Genomic DNA, 14119 nt, shown 5'->3' on the forward strand with positions numbered 1-14119 from the left:
AGGTCAGTGATTGTTTCAGTCTCAAATCTGTGTTTGAAATGCACTTGTTAAGAAAAGTATGTGCTTAAGTATGAATGAATTTGCCTTTTGAAGTAACATGGACCTCTTCAGCACCCATCTGTCCAGATGCTCATTTCCAACACTGCTCTTCCAGACAAGGACACAGTGTATCATAGTTTTATTAATTCTTCTGCCACCCACAACCATGTATTGTCAAGGATTTCCAGAAAAGAGGAAAGTGAGGGAGAAGGACAGCAATTAATTTCAATTGATTCTGATGCTGCGACTATCTCTTCACATCTAATTTATTTCTAGCAAAAATAAATGTAGTTCATAAAGTAAACCATACCAAAGTGAGGAGAGAGGCCAAATGAATAAAGAGCTGAAAATGTAACACTCATCTGCCCTTTCTGAAAAGCAGCAGTTATGGCATAGATCCATTGGCTTTTTCTTGCCTAGAAGCCCTGCCCTGCAGAAGGGCAGTCCTGGGCTGGTGATACAGCAGCTGGAAACAGCACCTTGTAGAATCTGCTACACACTGGGCACATCAGCACATCTGAGGCTTTTGCAGACAGACAAGGAATCGTGGTGGCTGTTCCTTGATCTTAATTTTGCTCTGGCTAACTAGAGATCAGCCTTCATTGCTCATGGGTGAAAGCAGAGGGGAAAACATCCATGTCTTGGCAGTGCAGAGTTGCTTTGGACAACTCCTGCCATAACTCCTTTCCTGACATGGACCTGGCCCCTCTTCTGTGCAGCTGTGGTTCTTTGTGCTCAGGTCACTGCACCAGGAGAATGACATTTCCAAAAGAAATGCTTTCCCCTGTAAAAAACAAGGTCATATTATGAAGGGGTGTTCATTTGTTTTTATTAAAACCAAAACTCAGTTGTGACCAGTTCCTGGTGCAGGGCTTTATTTCAGTTATGGCCAGCGTTCTGTCAATCTCAAAGTAAATGTAAAATGTGCAATAAATTATATTCAGCTGAAATGCAGCTCCCATTCCCTTTTCATCTGTAGGAAGTTCCTGAGATAAAACCCCTGGAAAACAAGGGTTGCAGGTCTTGTAAAGGTAACAGCACTCTCCATCCCATCCAGCTTAGTGACCTCTGCTGGGTGGGAGTGGGCACAAATGTACATCTCCTCCAGTTCCTTTTTGATGTCACTGTGTGAGGTGTTATGGTCAGAAGTGCCTGTAGAGACAAGGACATGGCACAAGAGCATCCCTGAGAGCCAGATGCTTGGTCAGTCTCCCCAGCCCCCTCCTCCTTTCTTCCTTGCTTTCTATCAGTGCCAAGCTTTGCTAAAACTGTAATAACAGCCCCACTGCAGAACCACAGCCTTCACCACCATATTCTGCTGTGAGCAGTTGCCATTTTACATCCACAACTCCCCTGGGACTTCTTTTTATGACTCTCTATAATTCAAAATTACCAGAATTAATTAACAGAATTAAGATAGAAGCTCTAAGCAAGCAGAGCTGAGCTTCCAGTGTGACCTAATGCCATTTCCAAAAGGTTGAGCTACCTTTTCAGTTTGCCAAGGTGTTCAGGCTGCTGCTTTGACAGCAGCTGGCTGAGCAGCAGTGCCAGTGGGGTTGTGGCACATACACAAGCTGCAGGGTGGCACCAAGGCTCCAGCAGCTCTTGGGTGGTTTGGAGTCCTCTGTGCTGCCCGGTGGTGGGGAGGGAGGGAGTTCTCTTTCAACACAGCTCCCAGAGAGTTCTCAGGGGCTTGGTCTGTCTGGCCAAGCCTCCAGTCCTTGCTAAGGGGTGCAGTGCTGCCCCAGGGCTGTTTCTGACCTGCAAGGACCTGGTGCCAGGACTGTGCACTCCAACACCATTGGCATCCTGGCCTGAGCCCTGTCCCCCAGCTCAGTCACTGCACCCTTCAGCAGGCCCCTGGCACAAGCCCAGCACGCTGTCCCTGCTGTCTTCAGCCACTCTAGGCAGTGCCTCCCTCCCAGCCCTCCAGGGCTCCATCACCACATCCCACATTCTAAGCAGAGGCTGGCAAGGAGCAGCTGCTCCACAGAAAGGTGGCCATACTTGCCAGCTCTTCCTATCCCCACCTCAGTGTATTGTTTTGGGAAGAGCACTTCAAGTGTTAAGTCTTCCTATTGCCTGGCACAACAGCTCACAAACCAATAAATCATAACAGCAGACTCCTGAGTTTGGAATATAACAAACTCATTGTTCATTTGTCTCACGTGTAAGAAAAAAACATGGTTCATTAGAAGTTTTAATGAAAAAATAAAGTTCTGAATTAAACTATAATTATACATGGCTGAAAGTGATGAACTAAAATAATGGAGATGTTACTTTTTTATTTCTCTCTGCTGATATTGTAACGTGCTGGACACCATCCACTGGGATAAATCCAAAAAGGGGACAGAACAAGAGTCAGTCACACTGATTAGTGTTGAACCTCTGTGAAAAAGAGCCAGTTCACTTGACAGTGCACCATTTCTCCCATAAAAGCTTCAGGAACACAGTCCACAGAGGTCCAGTTGAACTGCAGACACGCTGTAAACACAAGAGATACGAATTTCAGACCAGGTCCAACTCTTGTGCAGTTGTGGCCAGGATCTTCCAAAGCATTTCTGGGGAAATGGCAGCACTGGAGAACTTTGGTTATTTTTCTGGCTGCAAAGGACAGTCAGGCAGCCATTGGGAGCGAGTCTTTGGCAAACTCCTTGGTGGTTCCACATAGCTTCTGAAGGCAGCACAGTACAGTCATGGTTGAGAGATTTCACAGAAGCTGGTTTTCTGAACCCAGTCAGCGGTTACAGCTTGGTGGAACGAGATTTTTATCAAGAACCAGGAGAGAACAGCTGCTTGTTGTGCACTTCTGTCACCCTGCCCCACACCGTGGAGCCCCAGGGCCCTGTGGTACTTGGCTGCCTGAGGCTTTGGCAGCCCCGGGGCCAATGTCTGAAGGAGGGCACTTGAACCTGTGTGCTAGCAAGACCCTCAGTCATCACCAGGATGCATCTCCTGGTGAGCCAGTCCTCAGACAAGGCAGTGCTCCAACGCTGTGTGACTGCAGAACTCATGGGGTCATGATCCTGCTGGTGTGGCTGCAGCTGCTGTGCCAGCCAGCACTTCTCTGAGCCTCTTACTGGACACAGCACACACTGTTCTTCAGGCATAACTTCAGAGAAACACCTCAAAACATCAACCCGATTTGTGTGATCCATGTGGATCTGTCTGGTCATTGAGGAACAGTGCCAGCATCTCCCTGGCCTTGTGTATGAGCTGTGATTTCCCATCGTGGTCCTGAAGGGATTTCCCATGGGTTAAGGCCCAGGAGGTCCTGTCTGCAGTGCTGGCCAGGGCCTCAGGGCCTCTCCTCTCCACACCACACCAGACGGATCCTCATTGCACTTCATCCTGTATCTGCATTGCCTGCATTTGATCTGTGTCATTGCTACCAACAGAATAAAGATTCTGGCTTTTTGGTTACAGTCCAGTTTCAAAAAACAAACAGCAAAAGCAAAAATCAACTCAGCTGTCATACTTGGATGGACATGATCAAATTCCAAACCAGACCTGCCAGGTTCTACATTTCCTTTGGCCCCTTTTACAGCCCATGTTTGAATTCTGGGCTGAGAAAAAGGAGAGTCATCTTCTTAAAACAGCACCATAGAGGTTAATGAAGGGACAGGAAATGGAGCAGTTTCCCCCCATACACACATTTGAGCTGTTCATGCAAATAAATCACAAAAAAAAAACACTGTAAGAAGAGACCTTCTAGGAAGGAATCTGATGCCACTGATCCCCCACGCTGCTTGTCCAGGAAAAGGGTTGCTCCTTCCTGCCAGGGCGCTGTCCCTTGGCACAGGAGGGAGCCCCAAGTCTCGTTTGCACTTGGATGATGCCAAATGACAGAACTCCCCTATGCTGAGGCCCGTGGAAGCAGCAGCAGATCACACAGAGGCCGGTAGCACTGAGGCTGACTCCTATGGAGTCTTAGCATATCTAAGATTGATCTATACGGACAAATGGGCAGGTATAATATCACATTGAATTTAAAACACAGGGCCATTTACTTTTCAGACTCTTCACACAGACTCCCTCCTCCTCCCCTCCCTCTTTGGGAGGAGGAGGAGTTTTCTAGCACAGAGAAGATTTGCAGTTTCCCAATGGGATGAGAAAACCTACTTGGCAAAGGTATAGTACATCACCCAGTCATCGTAACCGGACAAAACTCCACTGAGCTCAGAGAGCTTCGTCTGTCCCTCGAGACAGTCTCTCGCCACAGTTCTGCCCAGTTGGCCGCTCCCAGCTCCGGCTGCCCGCGGCTCGGCGATTCCTCATTCCTGGGCCACAGGCCAGCTGGGCAGCCCTCCCGCCTGAGCAGCAGCAGTTCAGGGGAGCCCTCCCCGGCCTCCCAGCCGGCACCCACAGCTCACCCGCCCACGCAGCGCACCAGCACGTGCCTCCCCCCTAGTCCAGAAAGCGCCTGCGCGAGCCCGTCCGGGAGCGGTTCGAACGGCGAATGTCAAACTTGGAGTCCCGGCACTTCTGGCAGATGTAGATCTCTGGGACATTCGACTTGCGGATTTTGGCGCAGGAGAGGTGGATCCAAGTGTGGCACTCGTTGCACTCGATCATCGGCCGCCCAGCGAAAGGCTTCATGCAGAAGCAAGTGACCAGGTCCCACGAGTCGTCATCTGCAAAGACAAATGTCACAGATACGTTTTTAGCGGCTGATGCCTCTCACACCAGGAATTTCTCTCCTTTCATGCTAAATTAACTACCTGGGTTTCAAAGACAGGCATTTTGCTGCTTTTTTCAGGTCTCTCTTGCACAGGAAGAGACTCGCAGCAGTACACAGGAAGCTGTAATCGAGGAGATGCTTCTTCTATAAAATTGCAGCTTTTCACAGTTCTGCAGTTTATTGCAGAAAGAGCAAACCCAACTCCCTCCTCCAAAAACCCAACTGCTCCTGAATTCCACCCAGGCAGTGCTCCTCAGCATTATCCTGAGGCTACAAGTAAAGCCTAAAAGTAAAGTAAAACCACTGCTTCCACCTGGCTAATCCACTTGGACAGCCAGGCCACCCACCTGAATCCACCATGATGTCCTCATCATCACCAGTGCCATCCTCATCCCGAAAGACCACCTGCTTGCCCTGCCGAATGACCGTTCGTTTGCCCACGCTCTGGATCTCCACTGTCTGCTCGGCTGTCACAGCAGGGTAGGAGACGCTGGATGGGGTGTCAGAGTCCCACACCGAGCAGTGCTCAGTCACAGACTGAGGGTCACCCTCCGACGAGGGGCTCATCGGTGTCTCTGCGTAAGAGTCCTCTGCCTCCAGATCCAGCAGCTTCTCCTCATAGTCCTCCTCTGCAGACACCTCTGTTTCCCTCCTTTTCAGCTTTTTCTTCTTCCTGATCTTATCGATTTGCTTTCGCTCTGGCAGGAAGTTGCTGGCCTTTGCCCGCTGGAACAGGGAACCATACGGTTTTGCTCGCTTAAGCTGACTAAAGTTCTTTCTGTTCTTGGTGGGCAGGGAGACAGAGGAGGGGGTGTCATTGAAGCGAGGATCCCAGCTATCACTGTCAATCGTGCCTCCAGTACTGTTGGGAGGGCTGGGGCTGTTCCTCAGCGGCGTTTCCTGGAACATGTTGAGGAAGCAGGTAACAGTTTGACTCGGAGCAGAATCATGTGTGGCACAAGGCACTGTCCCCTGTCCCTCCAGGGCACTCTGACCCATCCCTGAGATACTGTGTGCTGTCCCCTAGAGTGGTGTTCCCTGTCCCACGGGCTGAACCCCTGTTCCCCCAGGTACTGTCACCTGTCCCCGAAGCACTGTACCTTGTCCCCTGAGCCACTGTACCCTGTCCCCCTCGGAGCTGAGCCTTGTCCCCAAAGTACTGTGCCTTGTCCCCCAGAGTGCTGTGCCCTGACCCCTGGGGAGCTGAGCCCTGTCCCTGAGGCACTGTGCTCTGTTCCCAAGCCGCTGAGCCCTGTCCCTCGAGGTGCTGCCGCTCCCGCTCTCCCTGCACATCACCCCGAGGTTTCTCCGGCAGCTCCCGGGGAGCAGCAAGAGCGATGCCGGATCCGACGTTTTTCACCCCGCCCACGCCGGGCACCACCCGCCCCGTCCCCAGAGCCTCCAGCCGCCGCGGTTCCCCTTTTGTTCAGGCCCGGCGCGGAGCCGTGACCGCTGGAGCGGCCGGTCTGACAGACCAGCCCGGTGCCCCCCGTGCCCCCAGCCCGCGGCCCCCCCCGCCCCGTGCCCCCCGGTGGAACTCACCTCCTGCGGGTACGGGATGTAGCCGGCGTACGCCAAGACGAAGGTGCAGAACTTATTGAAGTCCTCCACGGTACGGTGCCGCCGGGAGCCGGGGGAGAAGTCCTGCGGGAGGCGGGGGTGAGCGGCGGCCGCGGGGCCGGGCCCGCCGGTGGGAGGCGGCGCCGCCGCTCCCGCCGCGCCCCGCACCGCCCCCCCGCCCCCGCAGCGGCGGAACCGGGCAGTGCCCCCCTCCCCCCATCGCCCCCCGGCGTCGGTACCGGGCCCCCAGGCAGCTCCCCCGCGGAGGGCACGGCGGGGCGGCGCCGCCGCCATTCCTCGCCCCGGCGGCACAAGATGGCCCCGGCCCCCCGCCCCGCGGCGGGGAACGGGCAGCGGGCACCGGCGGCCGGACAGGGCCGGGCCGGGCCGGGCCGGGCTGGGCGGCGGGACACGCACCCCCTCCCCTTCTGTTCCCTCCCCGCTTCTCCCTTCCCTTCCTTTTTCCCCCCGGGACTCCGGCTCACCTCCGGGGCAAACGGCGAAGCGCAGGAGTCGGAGTCCATGTCCCGGCGGGGGCGCGGGCGGGGCCGGGACGGCGGCGGCGGCAGCCGGGCAGTGCCGACACCGCGAGCGGCTCGGTGCCGGCGGGAGGCGGCGAAGGGGCGGCCGCCCGCGCGGGGCCGCCGGGAGCCGTAGTCCGGGCGTGCGCAGTGCCGGGCGCGGGGCGCGCTGGGAGCGGCGGAGGGGCGGGGGCGGTGCCGGGAGCGGTGAACGGAGCGGGAAGCGGAGCACGGAGCAGGGCGGAGAGCGGATCGGTGAGTGGGGTCCGGGAGTGGTTCTTATCGGGTGATTGTGGGCCCGGGCGGGACGGGCCGGCACTGGGCTCACCGCGGGGCCTGGCTGGTGGCAGGACGGGCACCGAAGCGTCTACCGCGAGCTGGACCCTCAACCCCGAGGCGGACCCTCCGCCCGCGCTAACGGCGGTACGCGAGCCCGACTCCGAGCGGAGCTGCCTCAGCGCCGTCTGCGCTCGGGCCGGTCTTGTGTTCCCCCGGTACCATTGGGCGGCTCCTTCTGAGCGCCAGCCCTGGGCCAAGGGCGCGGGGCTGGGCGCGGTAGCTGCGGGGCCCTGGGACCGGCCTGAGCGGGGCCGCGCTGCCAGCGCCGCCGCCTTACGCAACGGCCGCTCTCGGCGGGTCCCGGCTGGGACCGGCTCCCCGAGCCCACCCGCCGCCTCCTTGCCTGATCCCCACCATCCTTTCCCGCCCCGGGAATCGCTCGGGGGGCTCGGCCCAGCGGCTCCGCGCAGGGCGTGATCCAGGTGCGCTCCCGCAGGCACGGCATGGCGACAAGCACCGGCGGGACGGCAGCGGGAGCCTCAACCGCGGCGGCGGCGACGGGAGAACCGGCACACGCGGTGTCGCTGCTGCGGGGTCTGAGCGCGCTGCGGGCCGAGCGGAGCCTGCTGGACGTGACGGTGGTGGCCGGCGGGCGAGAGTTCGGGGCTCACCGCGCCGTTCTGGCCGCTGCCTCGGGGTACTTCCGCGCCATGTTCGGCGGGGCCCTGCGCGAGTCGCGGGCCGAGCGTGTGCGGCTGCACGGCGTCGAGCCCGAGTGCCTGGGGCGGCTGCTCGACTTCGCCTACACCGGCCGCGTGGGGCGGCTGGGCCCCGACATCGCCGAGCGCCTGCTGCGCGCCGCCGACCTGCTGCAGTTCCCCGCTGTCAAGGAGGCCTGCGGTGCCTGGCTGGCGCGGCAGCTGGAGCCCGCCAACGCCCTGGACATGCAGGACTTCGCGGAGGCCTTTGCCTGCCCGGAGCTGGCGGCTGCCGCCCACCGCTTCGTGCTGCGGCACGTGGGCGAGCTGGGCGCCCAGCTGGAGCGGCTGCCGCTGCCGCGCCTCCTCTCCTACCTGCGGGACGATGGGCTCTGCATCCCCAAGGAGGAGGCTGCCTTTCAGCTGGCACTGCGCTGGGTGCGCGCTGACCCTGCCACCCGTGCCCCGCTGCTGCCACAGCTCCTGGCCCACGTCCGCCTGCCCTTTGTGCGCCGCTTCTACCTGCTGGCCCACGTGGAGAGCGAGCCGCTGGTGGCCCGCTGCCCTCCCTGCCTGCGACTTCTGCGTGAGGCCCGCGACTTCCAGGCTGCCCGCCTCGACCGCCACGACCGGGGGCCCTGTGCCCGCATGCGTCCCCGGCCCTCCACTGGCCTCGCCGAGATCCTTGTCCTCGTTGGCGGCTGCGACCGTGACTGCGATGAACTTGTCACCGTCGACTGCTACAACCCACGCACTGGCCACTGGCGCTACCTGGCCGAGTTCCCCGAGCACCTGGGAGGGGGCTACAGTGTCACTGCACTGGGCAATGACATCTATGTCACAGGTAAGGCATACAGGGAATGAGGAGAAGCACCAGGGTGGAGGGTTCTGTTGAAAATATGTAGGTTGTAGCTGCGACATTTGGCTTTTCCTGGGTAGCAGAGAGTTTGGGACTTGGCTTTGGGTGCCTGCAGCCTCCCAGCAGGCATGGAGACTCCTGGAGTCGGTGCTGGATTTAGCAGCTGGTCTCAGTCCAGGAGCTATTTTGTCATGACTAATGCTGTTGAGCATGCTGGCAAAAGTCACAGATCTTGTAGTTAGAACTTTTTAACCGTCACTGAGGACAGGGGTGATGTAAGAAGGTTTTGAGTTTCTCTCTTTGAAGAAGGTGTTCAGGTTCAGAGCCCCCTGAATCACATGCTTGAGGCTGAGGCATGTCAGAAAACCCCAGGTTCCTTCACCAGCCCCTGTGAGTCACGGTACCTTCCCCTGCACAAATCCTGCCTCCTTGCTGGGGCTACAATTACTTCTGTCAAGGTGACACCAATATGTAAATTTGGCTGTTAAGCTGCATGCAGATCCCTCCTTTGAACTACATCTCTGTGACAACCGTAACAAACTGAGGCCCAGGACACCGAGTGCTGTGGAACAGCATGCCCTCGGTGTGCAGGACACACTGGTAGAGCTTTGAAGAGCAAGTCTTAATGCAGGTGAACAGAAAACTGTGTGTTCTCTAGTCACAAGCAGAAAACAAGGACCTGCTTTAAGGACAGGGTTGTAAAAATGACAGGCTACCACATGGATGCAGCATGATTTTAAAGAAGCCCTTACATCCTGTGGGAGCTTTCTGGAGTGATCCCAGGCAGATCAGTCCTGCTGGGAGCTGTGTACAGGCTGCTGCTGGGGATCTTGGGTTGGTTTGGTCTGTGTCAGTGTGACGAAGGCAAGGCTGGGAGATTCCCAAACTGCCAGCAGCACCACTGCCTTGGCAGCTTCTGGGCAGTGACTGGGGGGGGGCTGTAAAATGGGAGAGAAGTGGGTATTAGAGGACAGAGGTAGTGAAACATCAAGACTCATTTTGAGTCTCAGCTGGGTATGGACTAGGAACGACATGGGAGAAATCCTCCCCGGCTTGCTGGGAATGAAACAGTGCAAAACTTCCTTTAAAATCCTTGTGGCACTTGTGCTGAGCCAAGCCCTCTCCTCCATCACCCTCCCCTTTGTGGAGCCAGGCTCTTGACATGTGTCATGCTGTGCCACAGGGGGCTCGGACGGGTCCAGGCTGTACGACTGTGTCTGGAGGTACAATTCCAGCGTGAACGAGTGGACAGAGGTGTCGCCCATGCTGAAAGCCAGGGAATACCACAGCTCCACGGTCCTGGACGGGCTGCTCTACGTGGTTGCCTCTGACAGCACGGAGCGCTATGACCACACGCTGGACAGCTGGGAGGCCCTGCAGCCCATGCTGTATCCCATGGACAACTGCTCCACCACCTCGTGCCGTGGGAAACTCTTCGCCATCGGCTCCCTGGCTGGCAAAGAGTCCATGGTCATGCAGTGCTATGACCCCGACAGTGATCTCTGGTCCCTTGTCAACTGCGGCCACCTGCCCCCCTGGTCCTTTGCCCCAAAGACCGTCACTCTTAATGGTCTCATGTACTTCATACGGTGAGTAGTGGGAGCAATCGCTTCCCTCCCTCCCCATGTCCCCAGGAGGAGAGCCCACAGCTTCCCTGGGAAGGTGGATTTTGTGGATTTTGCAGGTGGTGGACAGAGGGCACTGGGTTGGGACAGCACAGCAGTGCTTCCCCTGATGGTGCAGGGAGGGCTGTCACACCTCTTTCCTTGTGTTGGTGGGCCCATAAACTTGTGTGAAAATGTATGAGTGTAACCCAGGGCTGGGGAACAGACATGTGTGAATCCATCTGAAGTCAGCAGCACTGCTTGGAAATTGGCTTCTCGGTTTCTTTGGCTCCTGGTTCAGCCCCCCTCGTTGCTATAAATAAGCACATAAGCTCCAAGAAAACGTTAAACTCTAGTGCAGGAGAGGACGTCTTCCGTCTCAGCAGAGATAAGAGGGCTGAAGATGAAGTGATTGGTCACTATTTTTAAGCACCTTTCCAAACTGGGACTTAATTACCCATCTGAAGCTGTCCTGGTGGCGCAAATACTTCAGTTATCCGCTTAATTAAAAATAAACGGGAAGGCATGCTAGGGCTGGAGCATTTCATCTCCGTGTGTTGACTCTGAGCAAACAGAGACTTCTGTGATGGCCCCCAGGCACTTCTCTTTTTTTAATCTCCTCTTGGCTTTGCATAAAGTGGCAGCTTTGGCCCAAGACTTTTTATTTGATCCTGTCGGGTCCAGCCAAGTGTCTTGCTGGCGGCTGTTCTGGTCAGCTGGTTTCAGTCCATCCTGCCAGAGTATTGCAGCTGCTCAGCTCCTTGTCACAACCTGATTCTATAGAATTTCCTTTTTCTTACCCATTTTAAAATACTGATGATTGACACTTCAGGATTTTCAGATCACTTTGCATCTGCAAGAATCAGTGAGGAGATGATCAGGGTTAGGTGTTCTTCCCTCATTTCACGTGCTGCGTGCGCGTGGGCTGCTGCTCCATGTAGAGCTGTGGGATAATCTTTGGAGTACAGAAGAGTAGGTTGCAAGTAAAAGTAGCAAATTGGTTTAATAGCTCAGGCTAAAGGCTCTGAGTGATGATCCCTCGAACTGGGACTAGTTTTATACCTGTAAATAAAGCACAGGAGTGAGGTTCAGCTGCTCTCTGCAGTTGCCCCAGAGCTGACACAGGGTGGGGAGAGGAGCCCCTGGTCTGGCTGCTGGCCCCGCCTGGAGCTGCCTTACAGCATCTTGATCCCATCTGTACCAGGACTGTATTGGAAGGACTGACAGCTCCTCTCCAGCTGCCCTGACCTTGTCCTCCACACATTCTTGTGTCAGCAGCGCGTGTCTCTGAGTTGCAAACGTCCCTCACCTGTCACTGTCGCCCTCCTGTCTGCCAAGCAGGGTGGGTAAGAGAAGCCCTGGGGGATTATGTTGCCTCCCCAGCTCTTCACTCCCCCTGCCCATCTAAATTTGGCTTTGATGAAGAACCCAAGCAGCGTTTCTAGAATGCAGAACAGTAATTCTGTGTTCTCTTCCCCAGAGATGACTCGGCTGAAGTGGATGTTTACAATCCATCAAAGAATGAATGGGATAAAATCCCTGCCATGCTTCAGGTAGGACATTTTCTCACTTCCAGGATGTCTTAAATGTTATAAATTAATGTCATTTGCCTTTGGAAAACCAAGAGCTTTTTAGAATCAGAACCCCTTGCATGTGGAGCTGGTTTAAGTGTGTTGGAGTCACTAGGAAGAAGTCCTGGATATGGTGGCATGTCTGGGTGTGCAGCCCAGCATGTGAGATCTGTGGGCAGCACTGGTTCAGAGCCCATCCTGCAGCTGGCAGGCATGAAACTCCCTCCTAGGAGCAGCTCCCATATCCCACCGATCCCCTTGCTGGATCAGGCAAACCCCCCCTGGTCACAGTGTGTATTTATTGTTATGTTGCAGGTTCATGTCGGGGGGAGCGTGGCTGTGCTCGGAGGGAAGCTCTATGTCTCGGGAGGCTACGATAACACGTTTGAACTCTCGGACGTCCTGGAAGCCTACGACCCTGAGACACGAACGTGGAGTGTCGTGGGCCAGCTCCCTGAGCCCATCTTCTGGCACGGCAGCGTCAGCATATTCCGGCAGTTCATGCCAGAAACCACACAGGAGGACGACAGCATCACGCTGGACAACACCATCAGCTTGAGCAGGCAGAACCAAAACCTTCACAACCAGAACCTCAATGAGCTGCCTTAGCACAGGAAGCAGCTTGACAGAGTCCCTCATCCGGAACCTGGGCTGCTTTGGGAGAAGGCTGAGGCAAACCAGTGCTTGGAAACAAAACCATACTGATCACAGAGGGAGCAAGAACTCTGGCTGTTGGATGTGATGCTGTGGGCCTGCAGGCAGCGAGGCCTCCACTGCTTCCCTCAGCCCTTCAGGGTGGGAGACAGCACCACGCTGCCCACAGAGACCCGAGAGCTGATCCTGGGGAAAGCACTCATGGTGAACCACGCCACAGCACCGCTGCTTACGGCTTGTGACCAGACACCTTTCACTGGGAGCTCCTTCACCCTGTAATGCTTCATTTGCCACCAAACTCCTTCCTTCCGTTTCTGTCTTGGGAGGGGTCTGTCTGGTAGGGCAGTGGTCTGGATACCCTCCCTGTATTCTGTGCCTCGGAGGGAGATAGGCTTGTGCACGTGTTGGATTGAAAGGTAGTTATTTTAGGGTTTTTTTCTTCTTTTTATTTGGGGTTTGCAGTTTTTTTTTTGGCCTGTGTAAGATTTGCCTTTATACTTGCCCAAGTGCCCTGGCCAGAGGGGCTCTGTTTATCTACCTTTGCTGAAGAGCAGCTGCGTGCAGTTTACTTGTGGAATGTTTCTGGAAGAAAGCAAATGGCTGAACCTGCAGCGTGGCTCCCTGAGAGCAAGTGCTGCACCTTCTGGAGAACCCTGAAGTGTGGCAGAAGCTAAGGTGTGGCAGGATGCATTTGCTTTTTTGGTCTTTAAATTTTAGCTAATAGAGGAAAAAATTGCATTTAAACTGAATCCAGAGATGGAAACCCCGTGTACTCTGTGCTCCAGGCTTGCCCCTGGATCGAGGAGCATCCGAGCCCCATTTCCACAGCATCAGCGTCTTCACAGCTTTACAGAAACGTGTTTTGCCCCAGTGCTGTCTGATGCTGCTGCACCCCTCAGCCACGGGGAACCCGGGCTGTTCTCCAGCCTGGAACACTGACAGTGCCTTGAGACCGCCGCGTGCCAGCAGGGAACGCGCAGGGCCCGGCGCGGCTGCCCCTTGGTGTCAAACCCGTGGACAGAGTAGTGGGTGCAGGGGCCCACAGTTCGGGGCAGCTGCTGCTTTTTTGGGAGCAATGGCCAATTCCCGACGGCGCCGCAGCTCGAGGCATTTCTGCTGAGCTATAAATAACGCACCCCGGCGCACGCGGCCGTGCTCGCTGCTGGACCCCCAGTCCCACCCGCTGAGCAGCTACAGATCTGTATTTATTTTTTGTAGAATTCATTGTGTTGAATCCTCAAGTACAGTTGAACTCCATCCTTTGAAACAAAGGCATTTTACATTTGCAGATAGTGTATTTTTATTCTCATAGTTTGTTTTTAAATTTACTTGCAGCAGTCAAGTTAAATAAAACTTGTTACACAATTCTGTTTTCTGTGAGGGGAAGGGACCTGGAATGAGATTTTACTGGAAGTTTCTCATTCCAGATATGCTTAAATTGGAGCCTCTCTGCCTCCTTGGTAGTAGAGGGAGAAAGGGGAGAGAGCATGGCTGCAACTCTTGGGTGTAGGAGTACACACAGAGATCTCTTCCCCACCCTGGCACCACTCAGACCATGGTTCTCACTCTCCCAACAACCCTGGATTGGGTTATTTGTGACAGAGTATGTCCCCACACATGAGCGCAGGCACTTTGTGGGTGCTGGAGTGTGTT

General features: G+C 55.6%; 2 protein-coding genes across 2 annotated transcripts; one reads left to right on the forward strand and one right to left on the reverse strand.

Moving 5' to 3' along the window:
• Positions 1–4022: 4022 nt before the first annotated feature.
• On the reverse strand, positions 4023–6907 carry PHF13 (PHD finger protein 13). Its single transcript, XM_053962608.1, has 4 exons — positions 6766–6907; positions 6263–6364; positions 5068–5620; positions 4023–4673 (listed from the first exon to the last, which is right to left on the reverse strand). The coding sequence occupies exons 1-4, from the start codon at positions 6802–6804 to the stop codon at positions 4447–4449; spliced, it is 921 nt and encodes a 306-aa protein (XP_053818583.1). The 5' UTR covers positions 6805–6907; the 3' UTR covers positions 4023–4446.
• A 44-nt stretch (positions 6908–6951) lies between these two features.
• Positions 6952–13831, forward strand: KLHL21 (kelch like family member 21). The gene is made up of 5 exons (XM_053962600.1): positions 6952–7056; positions 7577–8622; positions 9821–10226; positions 11722–11794; positions 12128–13831. Exons 2-5 carry the CDS (start codon positions 7584–7586, stop codon positions 12419–12421), a joined length of 1812 nt encoding a protein of 603 aa, XP_053818575.1. The 5' UTR covers positions 6952–7056; positions 7577–7583; the 3' UTR covers positions 12422–13831.
• The last annotated feature ends 288 nt before the right edge of the window (positions 13832–14119 follow it).

This window comes from Vidua chalybeata, chromosome 22 (assembly GCF_026979565.1).
Source record: "Vidua chalybeata isolate OUT-0048 chromosome 22, bVidCha1 merged haplotype, whole genome shotgun sequence".
In the NCBI taxonomy this organism is placed as follows: Eukaryota; Metazoa; Chordata; class Aves; order Passeriformes; family Viduidae; genus Vidua; species Vidua chalybeata.

Bases quoted from the DNA above. Each gene is read 5' to 3' on its own strand.
- KLHL21 (XM_053962600.1), top strand. From the start codon at position 7,584: ATGGCGACAAGCACCGGCGGGACGGCAGCGGGAGCCTCAACCGCGGCG. The intron at 10,227-11,721 runs GTGAGTAGTGGG...TCTCTTCCCCAG, and splicing joins GGTCTCATGTACTTCATACG to AGATGACTCGGCTGAAGTGG. The intron at 11,795-12,127 runs GTAGGACATTTT...GTTATGTTGCAG, and splicing joins AAATCCCTGCCATGCTTCAG to GTTCATGTCGGGGGGAGCGT.
- PHF13 (XM_053962608.1), bottom strand. From the start codon at position 6,804: ATGGACTCCGACTCCTGCGCTTCGCCGTTTGCCCCGGAG. The intron at 6,365-6,765 runs GTGAGCCGGAGT...CGCCTCCCGCAG, and splicing joins CTTCGCCGTTTGCCCCGGAG to GACTTCTCCCCCGGCTCCCG. The intron at 4,674-5,067 runs GTGGGTGGCCTG...TTGTCTTTGCAG, and splicing joins GGACATCATGGTGGATTCAG to ATGACGACTCGTGGGACCTG.